General features: G+C 43.4%; 2 protein-coding genes across 2 annotated transcripts in view; one reads left to right on the top strand and one right to left on the bottom strand.

Annotated features, from left to right (window-relative positions):
* LOC122556129 (choline-phosphate cytidylyltransferase A-like) overlaps positions 1-13165 on the bottom strand; it is a 53359-nt gene extending 40194 nt beyond the window's left edge. The window contains exons 1-2 of the mRNA XM_043702603.2: positions 13044-13165; positions 1951-2079 (exon numbers count right to left, since the gene is read on the bottom strand). Of these exons, the coding sequence (XP_043558538.2) occupies positions 1951-2079; positions 13044-13055 (141 nt within the window). The 5' untranslated portion in view covers positions 13056-13165. The remainder of the gene's footprint in view (positions 1-1950; positions 2080-13043) is intronic.
* The window catches only part of LOC122556127 (uncharacterized), a 142631-nt gene that overhangs the window by 110022 nt on the left and 6780 nt on the right, over positions 1-25829 (top strand). The gene's annotated exons all lie outside the window — the stretch shown is intronic.

Here is a 25829-nt window from a genome sequence, read left to right as displayed (position 1 = left end):
GGAACATTCTGTTGTGAACGCTTGTCACAAATTCTACACTTGAACCTAATGTCAACACACAGTGGAAGAACAATTAGAGTTGTGTTTTAAGGGTGGTTGCACTTTCAAAAATAGCCTTATCACAAAAAGTCAGCAACTTGCATACCGAGTGAAAACATCTTTTGTTCTCTCCTCTCCTGAGCAGATTGTTTGCTCAGTGTCCAGCAATCTATGGACACTAGCTGCCCAGTGTTAGTCACAGCTCAGGGTAGCATTTTCACTTCCAGAGATTTGAGCACAAAAGTCCAAGCTCTCACTCTGCTGAGGGAATGCCACAGCATTAGATTTCTTTTGGATGAGATGTTAAACTGAGGTCTCACCTGTCCTCTCAGATGAGAGAGTCAGTGAGAAAGTCTGTGAAAGCAAGTCTATGAGTGAGCAGTGGTAAGGGTAACTCATCAGATTGGCAAGGTGTAGAAATTGACATTCCATTATTGTTCACCATTAAAGTGAATGTTTTAGACTCAGAATTCAGATCGACCATTCTATCGAATGGTGGAGTGGACAGAAAGGTTGATAGGTATTTGGAACTTGCAAGTAAACCAATCATTCAAAAGCATAATTCCAAAATTTGCACATGACACAAAAATGGGGGTGTAGCTAACAAGAGAAACAAAATGCAATAAATGCAGTGGGAGTCCATTATAACAGAGTCACTGGGGTCCAATGAGAACAAAACCATGTAATAACTGAACCATGGACAGAATTCACTGCAAACTGAAGCACAACATATTGGATTTTGAAAGACAATGATAAAGTTTCAGAACATGTGTGTAATTAGCACATTCATTTGAACATTGATAACTGTGAGCTGGCATATTTTGGCAGGAAGAACTGGGGGAGGTCATACACAGCATGAACAATAGGTCCAAATGAGTTTGAGGAACAGAGATGTTGAGCTATTGGCATGCAAATCACAAAACAGCAATGGATAATAAAGCAAACAAACCATTGGGAGCCGGGGTGGGGGGTCATCCTTAGTGAGAGAAGAAGAATTATGTTAAACTTGTGTGCGGTGGAGGGTTGGTGAAAGGTTATCAGAGGTAGATAGGAAAATGGAGTGACCTGATCGACCATGATATCATTGAGCGATGAAGCAGGCTCAAGGAGCCAAGTGACCTACTCTTAATTCATATATTCATATGTTTGTATGCATTGAACTTTGGCTAGACCACTGAGGGGGATTGGTCTCTGTATTATAAAATGAGGAAGGGAAGGTGTGAGAAGGGTTCACAAGGATGCTATTACAACTGAGATGTACAAAGAACAGGGAAGGAGGAACAAGCTAGCGTCCTTTCCTATAGGAAAAAAAGAGAGATGGCCTTGGGCAGGTTTTTAAAATTATGAATGAGTTTGATAGCACAGATCAACAAGTTGTTTCCAAATGTGAGGAAATACCAATTCTACAGGCCATGACAGCCAATCGAAAACCCAGTACTGGGTTTTAAAAGAAAGTACTTCGGAACGATGAGAATGTGGAGCCTGCTGTAAAATGTGACTGATGTATCCAGAACAGACACACTTAAGGGGAAAAGTGAGGACTGCAGATGCTGGAGATCAGAGCTGAAAATGTGTTGCTGGAAAAGCGCAGCAGGTCAGGCAGCATCCAAGGAGCAGGAGAATTGACGTTTCGGGCATGAGCCCTTCTTCAGACTTAAGGGGAGGCTGGATAAGAATGCAAGGAAGAAGGAAACAAAGATATGTCGACGAGGAGCATAAATGGCTGTGAATCTTTAAGCAATAAATAAAGCAAAGCTAAATTATCGTCAGGTAAATAACCCACTGCTATAAGCTTCCTGAAATTAATCCTAACATCTTATATCAGTATAACCCACAATTATACTGCACAATGATGTTTTGTTAGGCCCCTGTGTTAGATCATTGTAAGTGGGCTACTGTCTCCATACGTACTGGTCGTGCAATTTTCATTGGGCTGGCGTCGTCGTCATCAGTGGTGCCATTGGGTCCTATTCCATCCTTCCGTCTCTTTCTGGAGTTTGATTTGGAAATAATTGGCATCGTCTCCATCTCATTAGGCATCTGAAGTGAATACAGATAAAGGCAAATCAACAAATTAAATTCTGATGTTAATCTGATTGACAAAAGCTGCAACAAAGAACGTATTTTAAGATCGGATTACCATAAGGATTAGATGGGGGTCCAAGCACAGCCAAACTGAAAACAACACAGGAGCTATGCGCCTCGCGCATGCTTCTGCCTATTTTCCAACAACAGTTTCTACTCAGCAACTAGGTCCCATCATAGTTAGAAGTCTGGTCAACCTCTGCCCATTCCCTGGAGAGGGAGTGAAAGTCAGCTAGGTTCTTTATATAAAACTCAACACAAAATGATTGTCAATCATACAACACAACGTCCACAGTTCAAAAACCCCAGTGGAGAATCATCAACAGATTTTTAAATAAATTAATGACAAGCGGGGATGGAATAGAGCTCCTGAGCACGGAGCTGGTCTGCTTTATCCACTTTCTTTCCTTTTTACCCCACTTTTTTTTTTAAACATACCTATGGTGAAGAGCTTCGTCGTAGGGACAACAATGAGGTGAGCCCAATGTAGACTCGGGCAGAGGCATCGGAGGTGATTTGGGTTTCCGGCAGCTTCTGGCCCAACATCAACTCATGGCTGCTGTGGCAGACTGGAGTTTGGGTTCCCCATTGGATCCGCATCCAATGCAGACTCATGGAGGTAGCAGTGGAGGCAGGTTTGGGCCTAGTACAAGATCCAGTGAAGGCATTGGCGGCGGCTGCATTGCCGAGGTGGCCCAGACTCTCAGCGGCAATAGTAGGGTAGAGTTTAGGCCAATGTGGGACTCGGTGGCATCAGTGGCAGCTGCATTGGCGAAGTCCAGCGAGGACTCATGCAAGGGGATTGGTGGCTGGCCACTCCAGGCCTATGCCTGAGCACTTAACAAGAAGGACTGTAAAGTTGAACTTTATTCCCTTACTCTTCTGCCTCTATATTCTATGTTTTGGTTTATTTTTCTGTGTTTTAAAATGGCACTGTGTTTTAAAGTAGAGGCACCATACTATACTCGTCACTGCATTTTGTAACAAAATACATGTGAAAATAAATAACATGTCAGATACATTCATGGTCCCAAATGTTCAAGGCAGCAGCTCACCACCACCTTCTCAAGGGCAACGAGAGGAATGACTCTGCCTGCGACACCCATGTTCACAAATTAATTTTTTCAAAACCACCAGCAGTAAAAGCATAGGCGTGTGCCTCAAATTTCACAACAGGCTTGAAATGTTCCACCACTTCTATCCTGAATGCACCACAGTAAGGATAGCTGTTTAATTCCAGCAATTTAGGGACTAGATCCAGAACAGATGGTGCAACTCACTTTCTACAAGACTTCCTTTACACCATCATATGCCATAACAAAGGTGTGGCTCCCAGGATAATCAGAGCCTCACCCTCACACAGAGGTTCACTCCCAAGCACGATAATTACCATGAAATGACTAGAATACTCAGTTCCAGTTTAACTCTTGTTACCTTTGACATGGTACAAGAATTAGATATTGCGTTACCAGACTAGTAATCCAGGCAATGCAGAGAAATTCAACTCCCCATATGGCATTTCTAGAATTTCACTGCTGGAGAAACGTGGGTTCTGAAGAACGGTCACATTGGAGTTGAAATGTTACCTCTGTACCTTGTTTCACAATGCTGTCAAACCTAAGTTTCTCCAGCAACATTTGTTTTTACTTAAAAAGACTGACTGGTGCCTCAGCTGTATCAAACTCGAAGGCAATTTGTCCTTATGGCCTACATCCCACATACCTTTGGGTGTTTTATGATCTTAAAGATTCCATGTAAAATACAAATCAGTGTCATAATAAGCGAGATCACATTGTTCAGCACATTACAATGGCCAAATCAGCACCACGCCAAACACTAATGTAACAACTTAACCTTCAGTAAACAGTAATTAAAAGGACCCAGTGAGAAAAAGCATGGATGAAAGTACACATTCAGACACGGGACAGAGGTCCTGAGTCATGGTGCGGTAAATGGGACAGAGCAGTGCATGGAAAAGAGCAAAGGTCGAAAAAGAACAAATTTGCTTCTGTAACCTCAGGACATCCTACAGTTCACAGCTCATGAAATACACTTGAAGCAGGAAATACAACAGCCAATTTATGCACAGCAAGGTCTCATAGCCAGTCATATGACAATAAGCTGACCATCTTCTTAAATGGTGGTGGCTGAGGGATAAATATTGGCCAAGGAACCATGCTCCCCTGCACTTCGTAAAAACGCAGCTGAGGATCCTTCACCTCCATCTGAGGACAGAAATGGATTCTTGGTTCAGAAGTCATCACCTCCAACAGACTCCCCAGTACTGCCACTGGGTGTGTCAGTTTATTGGTGTCCTGGGCCTCCTGTACCTGGAATGGATCTTGAGGAGCGAAGGGTCTGTTTGCGTGCTATTCCTCTCTATGACTCTATAACCTGAGAGTTCTGACTTCGGTTTGATTGCATAAAATGCTGGGGCAAGGCTAACACTCAGTCCATAGGAAAGTTAGGAAGATTTGCAGCTGAGAAGGAGACCATTCAGTCCACTGTATCCATGCTCGTCAAGAAGTATCCAATCTAATTCCATCATCCAACTTTTAGTTCGGAGCCCTGTAGATTATGCCACTTCAAATGTGTATCCAATCTAATTTTAAATGCAGTGAGGGTATCTGCCTTTAACACTCCTTCAGGCATTGAGGTCCAGACTCTCAATAGCCAGTGCACTGATCTTTCTGCCAATTCTTTAAACTTATGCCCCTGTGGTTAGACATCTCTCTGCTAATGGAAATAGCTACTACCTATGCTATCTATCTGGACACTTCATACTGTCATACATGTCATACGAACGTCTCCTTAGCTTTCTTGTTGTAAAAAGAAAACAACACCCAGCCTGGCAATGTCCTCATTAATCTCCTCTGCACCACCATCTCATCTTTCCTACAATATGGTGATCAGAACTGTATGCAGCACTCCAGCTACAGTCTGACTAATGGGTTCCATACTTCTAGCCTAAACTCCCTGTTCTTACAGCCAAGATCTCAGCCAAAGTAGGATATTAAAGTATCTCTTTTTTATTTGTAAATGGAATGTGGGTGCCAATGGCTGGGTCAACATTTAATGCCATCTTTATTGCCTTGTTAATCACCTAATTCCATCTGTTCTACTACACTCCAATCTCCCTTTATTATCCTACACTTAGATCATTTAACTATTTTGGATCCTCTGTATCCTTTACACTGAACCGGTCCAGTTAAAGTTTTAGTAGTTGAAAAATCCTACCATGACTGCCCTATTGTTTCTACACTTCTCAGCAATTTGCCTTTATATTTGCTCTTCCAGCTCCCTTTGTCTGGGGGCCTATATATACTTCGAGCAGTACAATTATCATCATTTTGTTCCCCATCATAAATATTACAATAACTTGCACAAACGTCTAGCAAGGTCCTGCAACACACAACATCTTGCATTTAAGAAGATTAAATAGCTTAAGAATTTAGAGTTCAACATGCTTGCTCTCTCAAGAGCTTTGCATATCTCACACATTGCAAATAGTCTCACAACTACACTTCTCAAACAAAACGTCACTTTAGATCTGTATACAATCGTCGACTATCATAACTGCAGTATAAGGACTGCCTGTGCAGAAAAGGACTTGCATTTCTATAATACCCTTAATGACCTCAAGAAATTTCAATGTGCCTTACAGCCAATTAAGCATTTTGCCATCTAACGTTGACCATTGTCAATTGTCAGAAAAACCCATCTGGTTCACTAATGTCCTGTTGGGAAGGAAAGTGCCATCCTTATGTGCTAATAGGCAATAAAAGCTGCCTTGCCAGCGACGCCCTCATCCTGTGAATGAAAATAAACTTCAGCAACATAGGAAACGCAGCAATTAATCCGCACTTTTCTCATCAGCTTGTTGCAATTTTGAAACATAGTGGCCAAACTAATACAACAACATCTCACAAAGAGAAATAAGTGATAATTTATCAGGATTTAGAGGAGCCAGTGTTGAACTAGGGTGGACAAAATTAAAAATCACACAACACCAGGTTATGGTCCAACAGGTTTATTTGGAAGCACTAGCTTTCGAAGTATTGACAGCCACCTGATGAAAAAGCAGCGTTCCGAAAGCTCGTGCTTCCAAATAAACCTATTGGACTATAACCTGGTGTTGTGTAATCAATTTTATAAATTATATAAATTATCAGGTCATGGTTTAAAATGATGACTAAGAAGTAAAGACAGAGGAACACCCTTAATCTTCTTTGAGATTGTGCAGGAAATCTTTTACATTTGCCCGAGAGGGCAGACAGGGCATCAGTTTAACATCTGAAGGATGGCATTTTCAACATGGTAACATTTCCTCCAAACTGCGCTGGAATGACAGCTTAGATTCCACAGTGAGAATTTAATTTGATGTTCTGACTAGGAAGATAGAGTGAAACTAACCAAAATGCAGCTGAAACTATGGTACAGTCGTGAAGGGGGATTTACTGCCCGCTGTTCCAAACTCCGGTCTCTGGTAGTGCTCTCCTAATGACGATTCCACCAAAATGCTTATGACAACACCTTGGAACTGTTTTCTGGCAAAGTGGGCCACCATTTGGTCAACAAAGTAGCTTTACTAGGTATGTAAGGTTGCAAGTGATCCCTCAAACAATGTCATGAAACCAATTATCTGTTCAGGAATCGCTTGAAACTGTTTGGGAACTTTGCTGGGCACATACTTACAACTGCATTGCCTGTACTGTAACCACGAATGCCCCCAACTCATAGCAACAACGATACCCAACTCATGCTGCATTATCAACATTTCACTTATGGGTCAAGCTTTCCTCACTTGCTCCTTGTGAATTTCTAAACACTCGGAAATAAAGACAGCGCACCATCCCAGCTCCAATGACAGCCCAGCTCCCAGAGTCTTTGCTTTGTCCTTCAACATGCAGTTGATTTAAAATTGCAACTTGGGCTCACCTAACCATTTACTTGAATCAGATCATCCCTCTTTCTCTCGAACCTTGGCAGCCAGCCACAATGAAACGTTTCCTGATTATAATCCTGAGAAGTTGGAAATCTGGAAGGAAATGTTCACCACTCCCACGATCCCTGGGAGCATTTCTGAAATCCACAGACTCTTATTGTGCACGTCCTGTTTGAGTTTTATCTTTTTGCTTCTGCCAATGGTTCTCCACTCTTGACAGCACTTGACTCTTTCTGCTGACGTATCGTGCTCACCAGATTCTTGGGTAAGCTGTCTCCACGAGTAGGCCAGGGCAACTGCAGCAGAGTCTCCACCTCAGGACCGGGGCAAGCTCCACATAAATTGATACAGGAGCCCTGTTATATTTACCAGCCATTGCAACCTTGTACATTATACCGCCTGTATCTTCAAGAGTGAATGCAGAGTATTGTAGCAAAACAAAGCCACATTCATAAGCCAATTGCCAAAATTACATTTCTCTTGTAGGGGAGTAGAGAACAAAAGGATAGTTTCAAAAGAAGAGATCTGCCATATAAAACTGAGATGAGGAGAGTTAAAAGTCACAACACCAGGTTATAGTCCGACAGGTTTATTTGGAAGCACTAGCTTTCAGTGTGCTGCTCCTTCATCAGGTGGTTCAATCACCCGATAAAGGAGCCGCGCTTCGAAAGCTAGTGTTTCCAAATAAACCTGTTGGACTATAACCTGGTGCTGTGTGATTTTTTTCAAACTTTGTACACCCCAATCCAACACCGGCATCTCCAAAAGAGATGAGGAGAGTTTTCTTTCCCTCCGAGGTTCATTAAGTCCATGAATTTCTCTTCCCTAAAGAGCAGTGAAGGGTGGGTCATAGACTACATTATATAGTCAAGTACTGGTCAATCTCAGATTAAAGACACTCACTGCACTTTTGATTGAAAACGAATTAATTTATCATATACTTCAGATATAGACTGACCACCAAATACTAGCTAAAACTCCAAGTTTTTCGCATTTTTCAGTCACTTTCTACTCAAGTCAAACTCAACCAGGTACAAAGTTACTTGTTAGAACCATGGAATAGTGCAGCACTGAAGACAGCTGTTTAGTTCTGTCATACATGCACATGTATTTGGTTCCACTTGTGCTAGTTTTGTGGATAGGGTTGGTGGGAATAGTCTCCACAACTCCACAATTGCAAGTTGATGAGAGTATGGATTTAAAACTCATCCCAAATGTTACTCTTGCACAAGTCAACCCTCCACAATTGGACTAAAACTTTAGTTTTCGAAACCCAACTTATAATGAGAATGAGTGGTATTATTAAGCTGAGACAGAAGTACGTTTGAATGACAAAGGATTTATCACAAGCTGAATGGAAGCGGCGTTGAGACACAACCAGACCAGCCTTGTTCGAACGGAATGGCAGAATACGTCTGAGGGGCTAAATACCTGTTCCTCATCCTTGTACTCTTATGTTCGAGGTCCATGAATGGACAGAATAATGATCACCATATTAAGACTCATCAGCTCACACACTTATGCTGAAAGCTAATAAAACCACAAGACAAGTGCAATCCCAGAGAAACTCACTATCAATCTAAACTCCAGCTAACTACTGTCTTTAAGCAAAAGACTGTGTGTATTTCACGCCATGGTCTAGGGTCTCTGAATCTAAGAGACGGAACTCTCCTGTTCACTTCTGTCCATGGACTGAGTTTAGATAACACTCAGTGCTGTGTCACTCACAAGTGGAAACTAAGATGATCTTCTCTCTCACTGGTCAGACAGTGACTAGTTTTGCTCACTAACCCTGTGGCTTTACAATGGTGAAAAATTGGAACAGTGCGAGCAAACCCTCCAGTTCTAAAAAAGAATCATATCAGACTTGAGCGTTGACTCCTTCTCTCCTTGGATGCAGCCAAGCATGCTGAGTTGCTCCAGAATTTTCTGTTTCTAAGACTCCATTTTTCTCACTGGCAACTGTCTGAGATGGGGCCAGACTTCTCTAAACTATGGCATCACTTATTCGCAAGGTGACCTTACTGATCCGTTTCCATACCATCACTAAGACTGCTTATTTCCAATGGGGTATCACCACCAACTCTGCCCCTCTCTCAGCTCATCTCATATTGAGCCCTTCTCCACATTGTTACTTCTTGACTTAACCACCCCAACAAACTCTTGGCCAGCTTCCTCTGCTTCACCCTCAATTAATTTCAAAATCATCCAAAACTCAGCTGACTGTGTCTTTACTCACATACGGTTTCCATCTTGCTTTAAGCTGTGACTACAGTTGCCTGGGTTCTAACAGTGGAATTGCCTCCCCAGTCTGCTCTTTACCTCATTAGCCTCCTTTAAGATGCTCCATAAAGCCTACCTCTTTGCTTTGGTCACCTGACCTTATGGCTTTTTTTCCCTGTCACTCAGTGTTAAGTTCTGCTCCTGTGTAGTCACTTGGGACCATGCACTTCCATAAAAGCATGTTTTAAATGCAACTTGTTCTTGTTGACAGTAAAATTAGAGTACGTGTAAAACCAATGCTGCCCCAGATCCAATCAGTTTTCCCAATGGGCAGTGAAGCTGAAATTGGGCCCAGGAGTTCCAACAGGATCTGATTGCAGGTTGACGTAGTCAAGCCATCTCATATCTGCAACACACTGATAATATTTCTTCTGTTCAAAAATATTTCAATTCACCAAAGAATATGACATAATCAGCTGAATAACAGGAAAGCAGTAATTCAGTGCTGAAATAAAATTCAGATAATTCAAATAAGCAGCTATGAGTAACCACATGCAGTTTGCATGCATGAACCACCTCTCTGCAGTCTACAGCACAACAGAATGATCTTCTTCAGCACAAGGTTAGCAGAGTCACCCCCTGCCACTACATTTCTAATGCCAGACTCAATCACAGCAGTGGCTTAATCCCAAAGATGGAGAGGGAGAAACAGCACACTAGATCAAACAAAACTCCAATTCCAGTCCAGGTTTGAACATTTGTCTCCTCTTTCTGTTTGTTAAGACTTTGTTAATTCTGCTGACATCAAGTCAGAATTCATGGGTTAAGCACCACAGTCCAGGGACCTGAACATGTCATCCAGGTTGCACTGTTAATGCATTACTGAGGATCAGCTGCACCTTTGGAGGTTCCCCTTGCAGACTAGGTCTGACTCCAAGTTTCTATCTTTCTACTCGTGAGTAAAACACTCCTCTGCGATAGTTGCACAGAACAGCAGCAGAACCCATCTCAGTGTCTGGAGGAAACGTTGGTCCTAAATCATTAAAATAAATCATTGGACTTTTCACCTGGGGAAGCATGCTGTGTGCAAAATAGATGCAATGCTACTGAAACTATAACAGTAAACTGTAGCCACGCTTGAAAAGAACAGAATTGGCAGTGTGGGAACGATTTTGGAAAAGCAAGCGTAGCTCTGCTGGGACGTGTGCGGTCAAGCACCTATGCAGAGCAGCTGCAATGCTTTAAAAACACTGCATGTTATATTTATCTTCTAAACAACAACAGAGCCAAGGGACCTCCTGCAAATAATAACACATCCAATGCTCCTGCACATCATGAACCACTTGCAGGAGCCCAAACTCAAAGATAGAGTGAGTTCATCAAAGCAAGCATACATTCCCTGTCAAAAAGTGTTCATAGCAGTGGGATAATTAGCTATTAAATCAACCATGGTAAATCCACAGACCATTTGCAAATGACAAGTTACAAAAGTATGCCTCAGTGAAGCTGCCAGACAGTGTGGGCGTAACAGCCAACTGGAACTACAGTTGGGGGTGTAGACAAAACTTATGAATTTAAAACTCTTGAAAAGTCTTTAAATGACTGACTAAACAGCCCTGCCCAAGTCTCAGATGCTTCAGAAACCCAGATGTCTACACTTACTGCTGGCTCTTTCGTTGCACTGCGCTGTCAATCGATTTAGATCTAATACTAGGGAAGGAGCCAACATGCAGGCATCTGTCTAAAGTCACTTTCTCGCAACTCTTGTGAGCTCATGAATGAAGCCCCAGGATTGTGGGCAGCAGCTCACCATTCATGATGTCACAGGATCAAGTATTCCACACACAATGTCCGCCCCAAAAGACTGCCATATTAAACAAAAAGGACAACTAATAGGGGAAACTGTGGAAACAAACGCCATAGCAACTTCATCAGGGAACTGATTAGTCAACATGCCAACCTGAGTCCTCACATGACAGCATGGCACTCCCTCAGTGTTGACCCTCTGACAGTGGAGCACTCCCTCAGTACTGACCCTCTGACAGTGCTGCACTCCCTCAGTGTTGACCCTCTGACAGTGGAGCACTCCCTCAGTACTGACCCACTGACAGTGCTGCACTCCCTCAGTCCCGACCCTCTGGCAGTGTTGCACTCCCTCAGTCCCGACTTTCTGACAGTGCTGCACTCCCTCAGTACTGATCCTCTGACAGTGCTGCACTCCCTCAGTAATGACCCTCTGACAGTGCTGCACTCCCTCAGTACTGACCCTCTGACAGTGCTGCACTCCCTCAGTACTGACCCTCTGACAGTGCTGCACTCCCTCAGTACTGACCCTCTGACAGTGCTGCACTCCCTCAGTACTGACCCTCTGACAGTGCTGCACTCCCTCAGTACTGACCCTCTGACAGTGCTGCACTCCCTCAGTCCACACCCTCTGACAGTGCTGCACTCCCTCAGTCCAGACCCTCTGACAATGTTGCACTCCCTCAGTACTGACTCTCTGACAGTGTTGCACTCCTTCAGTACTGACTCTCTGACAGTGTTGCACTCCCTCAGTCCTGACATTCTGACAGTGCTGCACTCCCTCAGTCCCGTCCCTCTGACAGTGTTGCACTCCCTCAGTCCTGACATTCTGACAGTTCTGCACTCCCTCAGTACCGACCCTCTGGCAGTGCTGCACTCCCTCAGTACTTGACCCTCTGGCAGTGTTGCACTCCCGCAGTACTGACTCGGACAGTGTTGCACTTCCTCAGTCCCGTCCCTCTGACAGTGTTGCACTCCCTCAGTCCCGTCCCTCTGACAGTGTTGCACTCCCTCAGTCCCGACCCTCTGGCAGTGTTGCACTCCCTCAGTCCCGACTTTCTGACAGTGCTGCACTCCCTCAGTACTGATCCTCTGACAGTGCTGCACTCCCTCAGTAATGACCCTCTGACAGTGCTGCACTCCCTCAGTACTGACCCTCTGACAGTGCAGCACCTCAGTACTGACCCTCTGACAGCGCAGCACTCATTCAGGACTGACCTATGACAGTGTTGCACTCCCTTAGTACTGACTCTCTGACAGTGCGGCACTCCCTCAGTACTGATCCTTTGACAGTGTTGCCCTCCCTCAGTACTGACCCTCTGACAGTGCAGCACTCCCTCAGTAATGACCCTCTGACAGTGCAGCACTCCCTTAGTACTGACTCTCTGACAGTGCGGCACTCCCTCAGTACTGACCCTCTGACAGTGCGGCACTCCCTCAGTACTGACCCTCTGACAGTGCGGCACTCCCTCAGTACTGACCCTCTGACAGTGCTGCACTGCCTCAGTACTGACCCTCTGACAGTGCGGCACTCCCTCAGTACTGACCCTCTGACAGTGCTGCACTCCCTCAGTACTGACCCTCTGACAGTGCTGCACTCCCTCAGTACTGACCCTCTGACAGTGTTGCACTCCCTCAGTACTGACCCTCTGACAGTGCTGCACTCCCTCAGTACTGACCCTCTGACAGTGTTGCACTCCCTCAGTACACCAATGGTCGGGGTAAGTATCGGGAATGGCAGTTGTTCTGAGGACCTGTGGCCCTGGGAATGGACATTGTTCCCCCACCCCCGGGGGTCGGCGGTGAAGGGTCCTCAGTGACGGGAGCTGATCCCGGTTGTCAAACATCAAACTCGCCACCGCTCCGTGTAGCCGCGTGCAAGGAACCGCCCAACCGGTGAACGGACTCCACCGCCCGTCAGAACCGCCAGCACCTTTACCCCTCTTACCCGCCACTCCATCCGCCTCTCCGTCCACCTCCCGTCAATCCCAGAACACGGACCGATTTGTGGGCGGACACTCGAGCCGGAACCGGAAAGGCGCCACACGGATGGAAGAAGAACTCGCCCGAACAAAGGTTCCGATCCCAAGAGATCGCCGCCCCGCTCCACTCGCCCTGAAGCCAATCACCGACCCCGCCGTCTGACCACGCCCACACCCTTACCTCCGCACGCATCGACCCCGCCCACAAACGACGCGACCACACATTGACCCCGCCCACATCCGACGCACCCAATTACAGGCCAATCCTGTGACCGCGCCCACAACTGACGCACCTAAAGTTCCAGGGCTTTGACCACGCCTACAACAGGTCCAGCCAATCACAGGCTCGGTCCCCCGACCTCCCGCAGAACTGACCCGCCCACTCCCGGGCCCGCCCTGACTCCGCCCTCTTACGCCAGCCGCTCCTCCCAGTCTTTGCTGCTCCTCCTCCTGGTGCTGCAGTCCTTTCCTTCAACTCCCCCCTCCTCCACAGACTATTCTCAGGTTCTAAAATCCATCTGCCCACTATCGTTAAGCTAGGCTTCAGACATTAACATGCACTTTGCAAAGTAGCTGCCCAGCTGGTAAGGGCTGAATGGCCTCCTGCACAGTATTGCAGAAAGTAACCTATCCCTAATCACCAATGTCTAGTGAGGCCACAGTTGGAGTGCTGTGTGCAGTTCTGGAATCCACATTATAACAGGGACGTGATTGCCCTGCAAAGAGCACAGAGGAAATTTTCCAAAATGTTGTCTGGGTTGGAGAGTTTTCATTATAAAGAGGGATTGGACAGACTGTGATTCTTAGAGATGAAAAAAATTGCAGTAGCTGGAATCCAAAATGGACAGGCTGGAGGCTGGAGGAACACAGCAAGCCTGGCAGCATCAGGAGGTGGAGAAGTCAACACTTTGGGTGTAATCCTGCTTCAGCTCTGGGGATGGGTGTCAGGGAAGCTGCAGATAAAGGGGGTGGTGGGGACAGTATGGAGAGGTGGGAATAGGTGAAGACAGGTAGAGGGTCTGACCTGGTTGGTGGCTGAGAGGAATGGAAGGGAATGGACAGGGAGGAGCTGCGAAGGAACTCCGGGGATGGGGAGGGAGGTTATTTGAACTTGGAGAACTCAATGTTGTGTTCTCCGGGCTGTAGGCGGCCCAAACAGAAGATGAGGTGTAGTTGCTCCAATTTGCGGTTTGATTCATTGTGGCAATGGGGGAGGCCACAGATGGTCATGTCAGAAAGTGAGTGGGATGGTGAATTAAACTGGGTGGTGACTGGGAGGTCCAGTCTGCCACTGTGGGCCCGCCTGAGGTGCTCAGCGAAACATTCTGTTAGTTTAATTTTGGTCTCCCCAATGCAGAGAAGATCACATCGGGAACACTGGTTACAGTAAACTATGCTGGGGGAGAGCAGGTCAGGCAGCATCCGAGGTGCAGGAAAATCGACGTTTCAGGCATAAGAATCAAGGCTTTGGCCTGAAATGTCAATTTTCCTGCTCCTCGGATGCTGCCTGACCTGCAGTGCTTTTCCAGCATCACACTCTTGACTCTAATCTCCAGCATCTGCAGTCCTCACTTTCGCCTATGTTGGTGGAGAGGCAGGTAAACCTCTGTCTCGCCTGGAAGGACTGTTGGGGTGCTGGATGGAGGTGAAAAGGGTGGTGTGCCAGCAGATTTTGCATCTTTTCCAGTTACAGAGGAATGTCCTGGATGTTCGGGAGGGTTGGTTAGTTGGTGGGTAGAGTGGCGCATATCAAGGTTTAGCGAACAGAACAATCCTTGTGGAAGGCAGAGAGGGATGGGGAGGTGAAGATGTCATTGGTGGTGGGATGTAGTTGGAGTTGGCGGAAGTGTTTAAGGATGATGCATTGGATGTGGTGACTGATGGGGTGGTTGGTGAGGAGCAGAGGAGACTGAGGTGGGACATGGGAGATGTATAATATTGTAAGATTTAAGGTAAGGGCCAGCAGATTTAAAGGGAATGTGAGGAAATATTTTTCATCCGTAGCTAGTGGGAAGGTCTAGTTTAGAAAGTACTGCCTCTAAGTATAGTATGGGCAGAAACCACTTTGAAGTATGTAGATGTGCACTTGGACATAATGAGGACTGTAGATACTTAGATGCTTAGATATGCATTTACAATATCGAGGCATATAAAGCTATGTGCCAAGTGTGGCAATGGGATTAGAATATCACTTGACACAGATTTGATGGACTGAAAGGCCTTTTTCTACACTGTAGATGTTTATGGCAGTTGGGTCCATTCAGTTGGGAATGCCAACACATGCTTTTTAATATGTTTTCTCTAACTGGTGTTTTCAAACCCAAAATAATGAAATGCAGAGTGTGAAGGTTCGATCCCTTCAGTCTGTTAAGTATGTTCCACATTCAAATTCACAGAGCAGAAGTTTGGCAAAAATGTCAAAAGGTCACCTGGGGAGAGGGAACAGCTAAATACTTGAGTCAGGGCAGATGAATATTTATACTATTTTTATCACATAGTTTGTAAAGTCTTTATTTTTGGATTATAATTTGTAATGGCAACAGTGCAGAGGTTGAAGAAGTTCCAAAAGTAATTAATATTTGATTTTAAGGTCAATCTAAGAGTTTAAAAGGGTAAGACATGGGAGGAGAGCTCAAGAACGTGGTAATCACCTCCTGCTCCTTGTGGGAGGTTGGGCACAGTTCTAGTGTCCCAGACCAGAACGTTTGCATGAAGTGTCTCCAGCTGCTGCTCCTGGGTTTCGGAGCTGGAGCAGCGTCTGGTAACACTATGGACCATTCGTGAGGCTGGGAGTTTCATGGATCACAAGTGGTCACTCTGCAGGCTAAGACTTCACAGGCAGCGAGGGAATGGATGACCATCAGGCAGGGAAAGCAAACTATACAGGCAGTGCAGGAATCCCCAGTGTCCCTTCCCCTACAAAATAGATATATCACATGTGATGCTGTTGAGGGTGAATGCCTCTCAGAGGAAAGTAGCAATAGCCAAATTCATTGCACCACGATTGGAACTGCTGCTAAAGAGAGAAGGAGTAAGTGTAGGATAACTATAGTAATAGGGAATTCAGTTATAAGAGGAATGGATAGACATTTCTGTGGCTGCAATTGAGACTCCAGGATGGTATGTTGCTTCCCTGATGCAGCGTTAAGGATGTTTCCAGAGTGGCTGTAAGACATAGAGCGTGAGGGTGAACTGTCATGGTATATATTGGCATCAACAACAGAGGTGGAGAAAAGGGACAAGGTCTTAAAACCAGAATATAATGAGTTAGGAAGCGACTTAAAAAGTAGCACCTCAAAGGTAGAGATATCAGGATTACTACCAGTGCGACATGCTAGTAGTCAGAGTAGAAATAGCGGGATATATCAGATGAATATGTGGCTAAATATCCACCTATAATCTCCAGAATAATTCCTGTGGATTAGAGGGTGGTTAATGTAAAGCAGCTATTTCAAAAGGATGAAATAGAGAGAAAACAGAGATTTAAAGATCTGTTAGTCTGTCATTGGTAGTGTCAAAAATACAAGGATCATTGCAAAAGACTCAATGACAGAGGACTTAGGAAATGGGATCAGGACTGGACAGACTCAACATGGATTTCTGAAAGGGAAATTATGATTGACAAATCAACTGAAATTTTTTTGAGGCTGTAACTCGTAGAGTTGGTAAGGGGAAGCTGCTTGAGAAAGTCCCATGTAAGACATTATCATTTAACACTGAAATATGAAGAAAGTTCTTCTCCCAACGGTAATAATGTCTGGAATGTCTAGAATTCTCAACCCCAGAGAGTGGAGGCTAGATCACTAGAAACTTAAACAGGAGGTACATAGACTTTTGAAATATTGGAGAGTTGAGAGCTATAATGAGCCAACAAGAAAGAGGAGCTAAAGCCTGAGGCAGATCATCCATGAAATTATTGAATAGTGAAGGTGGATTTGAGGGGCTGAATGGTCTACATTGCTCCTGTTTCTTAAATTCTTATGTTGAAAGGAAATTGAAATGCTTCAAAATGAAGAAATGCTGCATATTTATTTTTCCAAAATTGAGGGAAAAAATGCTCATTTGCACAATTTTCCCTTTTTCTAACTTGGTTTTGTGCCTTTTTTTTAACAATATACAGAGAGAAAAGATCTCCAGCAGAGAAATAATCCACGAAACAGAACCATGTTTAATGGTCCTCAGATATAAGACCTATCAATCTTTAAGGTCCAAATGGAGTGAATTATTGACAATGTTTAGCCTGCCTGTATTTTTAAAATCAGAGATGTTTAGGGGAGTTGGACCAGCGGTCTTCCGCAAATGGAGCTGCATCCTCTCTCACCCATCATAGGGCATGCCCCAGATGAAGTATAGTTAAGGGATGGTTGATTGCAGTGAACTATATCAAACAGCCCTTACTCTAAACAACATACAGGCAAGAGTAACAAATATCACAAAGTGAGAATAATGGCAATCAGAGAATTACCATAGCACTCTTCAGGAGAAGAGCAAGGCTTTTTTCCTGGTGTCCCAGTCTATGTCTATCCTTCAGCCAATATCTTAGAAACAGATGATCGCGTGATTGTTTGTAGGAATTTGCTATGTTTAAACTGACTGCCATGCTTCCTAAATAACAACAGTAACTGCACTTTAAAAGTACTAAATTGACTTTGAAATGCTTTGAGACATCTGGTGATATTGAAGAATGCGATATAAATGTAAGTCTTTTAATAATTATAAAACCTCTTATTAAATTTGCTGCTAAGAGAAGATGGCATATTTTTCCAAGCCAGTAATGTAAATAATCCTTCAGTCTTTGAAACAATCTTGGAACTATTCCATACTCTTTAAAGCTTTGAAGTCCTTCTAAAAGTGTAGACCCAGATGTATCGCTTCTACATGGAGGGAGTAATTATAAAGGCAGTCAGATGGTAGGAAAGGGGTAAGGATGAGCTGAGACAGTTGTCTGGTTACATTCATCCACTTAATATCTGGTCTGTAGAACTTTGTGGTTTGGTTAGATGACAATCTGTTTTCTTAGGAGGTTACCATCATAAGACTCACTTTACATTGTGGACATGCCATTATTAGGTACTGCAAAATGTACCTACTGATTAAGGAGTGTTTTTCTTAGTTGCTGACCATTCATTTCATGCTATGGTTAGAACAGAGTGAGAGGCTGTGCTCACTTATGAAATTCTAGAGTAGACAGTATTTGTTGGTCATTACAGACTTCCATGAATATAACATCTCATCATGTCCTGAAAATGTCTCATAAACATTTCCCATGCAACAGGTTGCTTTGAAGAACAGACACTATTATGTAGGCAATAACCACCAAATTAAGGGCTGACTATAATCAGTGTTGAATTATCTCATGCATCTACACTTTATTATAGGCATTTTTACTGAGATATTAAGGTTGTTAATGGCATAATATTGAAAGAAAAATAGAAAGATTTGCATTTATTTAGAGCCTTTACCAAATTAATGATACTCAAATGCACTTCAAAACCTGCTTGAAAATGAATCCATGGAAAGTGACTAGCCTGGATGGAGACCTTGATTGTGCACTCAGATCCTGCACAGACCAGCTGGCAGGAATATTTGCAGACACATTTAACCTCTCCTTACTCCAATCTGAGGTTCTCACCTGCTTCAAGAAGACTGATATCATCCCATTGCCAAAGAAAAATCATGATGTGGAGGGGCCGGTGTTGAACTGGGGTGGACAAGGTCAGAAGTCACATGACACCAAGTTATCGTCCAACGGGTTTATTTGAAATTACAAGCTTTCAGAGCACAGCCCCTTTGTCAGTTGGACTCCACCTAATGAAGGGGCTGTGCTCTGAAACCTTGTGATTTCAAAGAAAATTCAGACAGCCCACTTTAATGATTATGGCCCAGTGACTCTGACATCCATCATTATGAAGTGCTCCGAGAGGTTAATAATGACACACATCAACTCCAGCCTTCCAGAGTGCCTTGGTCCACTACAGTTCGCCGACCATCACAAAAAGTCCACAGCAGATGCCATTCCCCATCCTACACTCATCCCCTGAACACCTGGATAACAAGGATACTTACATCAGATTCCTATTTATTGACTTTAGCTCCGCCTTCCTCACCATAAATCAAACTAAACTTAGCTCCAGACTCTGAGACTGAAGAGTCAGCTCCCCACTGTACAACTGGATACTCAACTTCCTAATCCACAGACTACAATCAGTAAGGATGGGCAACAGCACCTCTTCCATGATAATCATCATCACCAGTGCCCAGCAAGGCTGTATACTCACCCCCCTACTGTATCCCTTATACACTCATGACCATGTGGCCAAATTCTGCTCTAACTCCAATTACAAGTTTGCTGATGACACCCCTGTAGTGGGTCGGATCTCAGACAATGAAGAGACAAAGTACAGGAAGGAGACAGACAGCTTAATGGCATGGTGTAAAGAAAACAATCTCTCCTTCAATGTCAGAAAAAGAAAGGAGCTGGTCATCAACTTCAGGAAGCAGAGTGGAGGACATGCCTCTGCCTGGATCAGTGGTGCTGAGATGGAGGTGGCTGAAAGCTTCAAGTTCCAAGAAGTAAAATCACCAACAATCTGCCCTGGTCCATCCAAGTTAATGCTACAGTCAAGAAAGCAAATCTGCTTCCTCAGAAGCCTGAAGAAATTCAGCACGTCCACAATGACTCTGACCAATTTTTATAGACGGACCATAGAAAGTATCCTATCCAGTTGCATCACAGCTTGATATGGCATTTGCTGGGTCCAAGAATGCAAACATTACATAGAGTTGTGAACGCAGCCCATTCCATCACGCAAATCAGCCTTTCCTTCATTGCCTCAGGAAAGCAGCCAAAACAATCAAACCCCTTCAACCCCGGTTACATACTCTTCCACCCTCTTTCATGAGGCACAAGATAACAAAGTTTGAAAACACATACCAACAGATTTAAGAACAGCTTCTTCAGACTTTTGAAAGAACCTTTTGTGTATTAAAATTGATCTTTCCCTGCATTTTCTGTGTAGCTGTAACACTATATTCTGCATTGTGTTACCCAGTTATAATTATGTAAGTTATGATTGCCTAGATTGCCTGCAAAAAAATACTTTTCATTGTATCTCAGGACATGTGACAGTAATAACAAATCAAATCAAATCCAGATAAAATTTGAAATGCAGTCATTTTTGTAATGTAGGAAACATAGCATTTAAATTTTGCACAGCAAACCTCAATAAACAGCAATTGAGTGAACGTTTTTATGAAGTTGAAGGCGTGTACTGTACCTTTAAGGGAGATTGAAAGTGGAAAAGCTGTCAAGTACCTGTCATGTGACTGACTGCAGGCACAAAGTGTACTGGACAATTTGAAGATGTAACATTTTAGCTGTAAGTCAGATACTGAGTTGTCTTCACAAGAGTTCGAATTTAGCCAATCAGTTTAAATTATGCCCCAGAATAGTAAAACCCAATTGAATTTGAATTTTACTGTTTTGATAAAATCAAACCAATGAGACAATCCAATGTTTTGGGGTATAATAGGCAGGCATTTTGGACAGTTAGCCAGAAAAAGAGCACTATCTGCCATTTGAACAACTCCTTTCAGCACACTCTCGAAGTGGTGGGGTGACACGGTGGATCAGTGGTTAGCACTACTGCCTCATAGCACCAGGGACCTGGGTTTGATTCCAGCCTTGGGCGACTATCTGTGTGGAGTTTGCACATTCTCTCCGTGCCTGTGTCGGTTTCCTCCGTGTGCTCTGTTTTCCTCCTACAATCCAAAGATATGCAAGTTAGGTGAATTGGCCATGAGAAATTGGCCATGAGAAATTGCCCATAGTGTTCAGGGATGTATAGGTTAGGAACATTAGTCAGGGGTAAATATAGGATAATAGGGTAAGGGATTCTATTCTAAGGTACCTTTTCGAATGAAATATCTTTGCAACAGAAGACCAAAGACGACCTATGAAGTTCTACAAACAAAGGAAGTGACGACCGTGGTCTGGTTTTGAAAATTGATTTGCTGTAAATTTAATAGGGCTTTATCGGATCAGTATATTGTTATACAGTGGGAGGTAGATAACAAATCTTTAAGAGAAGGGAGACTTATAGTTGTTGTTTAATGTTTTCTTTTGGAATTAAAGAATAAAATAGTTCTTTTTTCTTTAAATAGTGGAATTTGGGTCGTTCTCTGTCACCCATACTTTAACAGATTATGAGGCAAGGTGAGCTTTTCTGTGTGTTTGGTTTAATTAGCAGAATGGTTTGCCCCATGTCATAACAGTTTGGGGGCTTGGGTCCATGCTTTGGACAAATTTAGACAGATCCAATCAGAGATTTGGACAGCTTTGAATAGATTTGGGATACAAAAGATCCCAGCAGATTTAAACACTTGCAGTTTAATGTCCAAGATCTTTAAATAAAATGTAGGTGAGACAATTTGTTAAATTCGGTTATTTGTGGTTGGTTAGATTAAGAGTGAGAGAAATGGCTCTGAAAATTGCTAAAGAGGTTCTGGGATTTGAAGATGATTCCCAATTTGCCAAGAAAGTTTAGAAGGAAATAAAAAGTCCTTACTTTTAGAATTAGCAAAGAGGTTAGAATTAGGTTTAACCAAGGACAAAAGTAAAGTTGAAATTGTAAGGGAATTAGTCAAACAGCTAGGTGTGGTAGAGAAACAGACAAGTGCACTGGGTTAGAAAACCTTAAACTACAATGGAGAAAAATTGAGTTAGAAAATAAAGAAAGGGAGATAGAAAGAGAGAGAGAGAGAAAAAGAGAGAGGGGGGAAACAAAGAGAGAGAAGGTTCTTGGATGAGCAAAGTGAGAGATAAGAAAGAGAGAGAGAAAAAAGGGAGAGAGAAAGAGAGAGAATTTGAACATCAGAAGTTGTGACTTAGTCAGCAAAGTCAAGTTGACAGGATGGAGATTAAAAGAGAAGATAGTGATACCTGCAAATATATTAAAACACTACCATATTGATGAGAAAGCTGTCGAAGCCTTCTTTATTTCATTCAAAAAATTGGCTAGGCAGATGGAGTGGTCAGAGGACTTGTGGGTAATGATAGTTCAGTCTACGCTGGTAGGCAGAGCGAATGAGGTATTTGCAGTACTGTCAGATGAAGGGTCAAGAGATTATGAAGAGGTCAAACAGGCTATTTTGAGTGCCTATGAATTGGTACCAGAAGTTTAGACAGTGGTTCAGAAACATAAAGAAAGAGCCAGGTCAGACTTGTGCTGAGTTCTAAAGAATTAAACATAGTCATTTTGATCGATGGGTGAGGGCCTTGAAAATAGATAAAACCTATGAGGGTCTAAGGGAGATTGTTCTGCTAGAGGAGTTTAAAAACTCACTTCCAGAGATGATAAGGATTCATGTGGATGAACAGAAAATTCAAGAAGTGAGAAGAGCAGCAGAGATGGCAGACGAATATACGTTGGTGCATAAGACATAGTTTAGCTTCCAGCAAGAATTTCATACTGTGTGGGATAGAAATTGGGAGAAGGGGAGATCCTACACAGTGAAATAAAAAGTAGGGATCACTGGCAATTGTTTACCACAGGTTAGAAAAGAAGCCCAAGAGGGTGGAAAGGAGGTGAAAGGCCTCAGGTGTTTTCACTGCGGTAAAGTGGGACTTGTAAATTCACAGTGCTCATCGTTAAAGAAAGGTATTTTGGGAAAAGATGTGATAAGAGAGGCCAAGCCACTGGTGAAAGTGGTAAAGGAAACCCCACGAAAAGTCAAGGAGTTGCAGGAGAGTCCACAGACTAGGCAGGGACTGTATATGGAGTTAGTACCTGATCTCTATAAAGAATTCACCTCTGTGGGTAAATTTCACTCAGAAAGAACAGTGGGAGAAGGGCAAGAAGTTATAATTTTAGGACATATGGGTTCTAACCAGTCTCTAATTGTAAGAGATGAACATATTTGCACTCTTTTTGACCTGTTACCTGAGAGAGTGATAATTTATGGGATAGATGGACAGAAATTTAGCATTCCTCTACATAAAATCAGGTTGGAGTGCCAACTCAAGACAAGGGAAGTTACAGTGGGAGTGATTGACAGAGCCAAATGATTTAGCAGGATCCAAGGTGGGAGTGACAATTGTTGTGGAGAAACTCAAGGAAGACCGGGAAACTGAGGAATTAAAAGAAAAGTACCCAGGAATTTTCCCAGACTGTGCAGTAACAAGATCCCACTATCATAAGTCACACAACAAAGCAAAAAGAGCAGAAAGATGAAGGAGTTGAGGTTCAGTTAGCAGACACTCTGTTTGACATAATGGTGCAGTAAAAACCTGAACAGGCAGAGAGTCAGGCAGAAGTGTTTAGTCCTGAAAGGTTAATGGACATACAACAGAAAGACAAGACAATAAAAAATATTTATGTTGACGTATACTCAGAAAAGGAGGCTGAGAATATTCCTGAGGGTTATTATCTCAAAGATAGAATCCTAAAATGAAAATGGAGACTACAGTAGGTTAGTGCAGAAGAGAAATGGGCAGAGGTGCACAAGATTGTGTTGCTGGTAGCATTTGGACAGGAGATGTTAGGGTAGCACATGAACTACCTGTAGGAGAAAAACTTAGGCTAAAGTACAAGAACATTTTTGTTGGCCTGGAATGCACAAGGATGTGGTTAACTTTTACTGTACCTGTCATACATGACAAATGGTAGGTAAGCCACATACAGTAACAAAACCAGCACCTTTGTTGCTAATTCCCGCATTCGAAGAACCTTTCACATGGGTTATAATTGATTGTGTAGGCCCCCTCCCGAAAACCAGAAGTGGGAACCAGTAGTTGCTAACCATAATGGATGTGTCTACCAGACTTCCAGAGACAATCTCTGCAGCAGAAGACCGAAGACGATTGCAGGGAGATCTCCAAACAGAGGAAGCAACAACCGTCATCTGGTTTTGAAAATTGATTTGCTGTAAATTTAATTGGAGCTTTATGAGATCAACATATTCACTGAATCTCCACAGTGTGGAAACAAGCCCTTCAGCCTAACAAGTCCACACTGACACTCCAAACAGTAATCCATCCAAACCCATTCCTCTAACTAATGCACCTTACCTACACATCCCTGAAGACTATGGGAAATTTAGCATGGCCAATTTACCTAACTTACACATACTGTGGGAAGAAATTGGGAGCACCCAGAGGAAACTGGAGCACCCAGAGAATGTGCAAACTCCCCACAGAGTCACCCAAGGCTGGAATCGAACCCGGGTCCCTAGCCCTGTGAGGCAGCAGTGCTAACCACTGAGCTACTGTGCCACTTCAATTTATTGCAGACTGGGACATAGGTAACAAATCTTTAAGAGAAAGAAGGCTTACAGTTGTAGACAGTTGTTGTTTAATGTTCACTTTTGGAGGTAAAGAATAAAATTGGTTTTTTTTCTTTAAATAGTGGAATTTGGGTAGTTCTCTGTCACTCATATTTTAACAGTTTACGAGGCAAGGTGAGCTTTTCTGTGTGTTTGATTTAATTAGCTGAAGGGTTTACCCCGTGTCATAATAATGTTCATATCATTTGTTTTAGGTGTTCACTAAGACATTTTCTCTCTTGCACCCTAAAGAGGCAGAATAGTCCTTGATTTAATTCCTGATTCAAAAGATGGCACCTCTGACAGTGCAGCACTTGGTTTGTGGTCTTTATGCAAACTCCATGCTCAAAGCAACATGTTGTTGAAGCTGCACTGTTGCTGGGAAGCTCCATACATTTCAATCAGCATGCTGGTTAATGATTTCCACTTCTGGAATCTGTGACCACACACAGACCTTGAAGGTTCGTACAGGTGCAAAATCAATTACAGGAAACATGGGCTCAGAGGTTGTAGACTCAAGCCTGACTCCGCACATATTTGTCCACCTCAACCTGCATTCTTGATCCTTGCTGCCACTTCTGTGCCAATATTGAGAGGAGTCAAAAGTTGATACATTTCGGAGGTGGTATTAAACCAAGTACCTGTTTGTCCTCTTAGGTGGGTATAAAAGCTCTCCTCATGCTATCCAAAGTAGAGCCAAATGGGTTAGCCCAATATTGATCCCTTTACCAATGTCACTAAAACAGATGAACTTGTACTTACATAGGTCTAGTTTTCTTTTTTCACTACTGATAAAATGGCCTCCCATACAATGGGCAGACCAAACAAAGATTGATCACTTTGCAGAGCAAAAGCTGAACCCACGAGCCTCAAAAGCCTGTCACTTTAAATTTCCACTTTGTTCTCATGCTAATATTCCTAACTTCAATCTATTCCACAGGGTTAGCAACCCTCCCAGTTTGCCAGGATTGACATCCAACTCTTGTTGAGAGCAATCCAGAATATTCTAAGAAAATGAATTTATCAAGTTGAATAGCTAGCTCCTGCTCCTGACCAGGCTGGTCATGGCTATCATTTTGAGTGGCCGCGGTTACTCGAATGGGTTGAATCAGCTGGAAGGCACATGTATGTCCAATCTCTTCCAGCCTGAGTCACTCTCTACCAGAGGGAGCCACGTGACTGTGAACAGTACCAGAAGGAAGAGGAGAAAGGAAATTGCCTTTGGACACAAATGGTAGATCAACATTTGTGCAATTTAACAAGATATCCATCAGCGAAGAGAGGCAGATTTTTCAACATAAAATTGAATTAAAAATCAGTGTTTTGCACCACTGCCAAATTCCTTCAGAGTTCTCTTATGAGGCCAGAGTGATTGTCATTGGAATCACCTGTGAACAAGCATGATAGTCCACCTAGGAAATTCCATCATT

The sequence above is a fragment of the Chiloscyllium plagiosum genome, unplaced genomic scaffold, assembly GCF_037043375.1.
Source record: "Chiloscyllium plagiosum isolate Xiang-an unplaced genomic scaffold, Cpla_swu_hap1 HiC_scaffold_13, whole genome shotgun sequence".
In the NCBI taxonomy this organism is placed as follows: domain Eukaryota; kingdom Metazoa; phylum Chordata; class Chondrichthyes; order Orectolobiformes; family Hemiscylliidae; genus Chiloscyllium; species Chiloscyllium plagiosum.
This window is presented reverse-complemented; position numbering and strand designations above follow the sequence as displayed.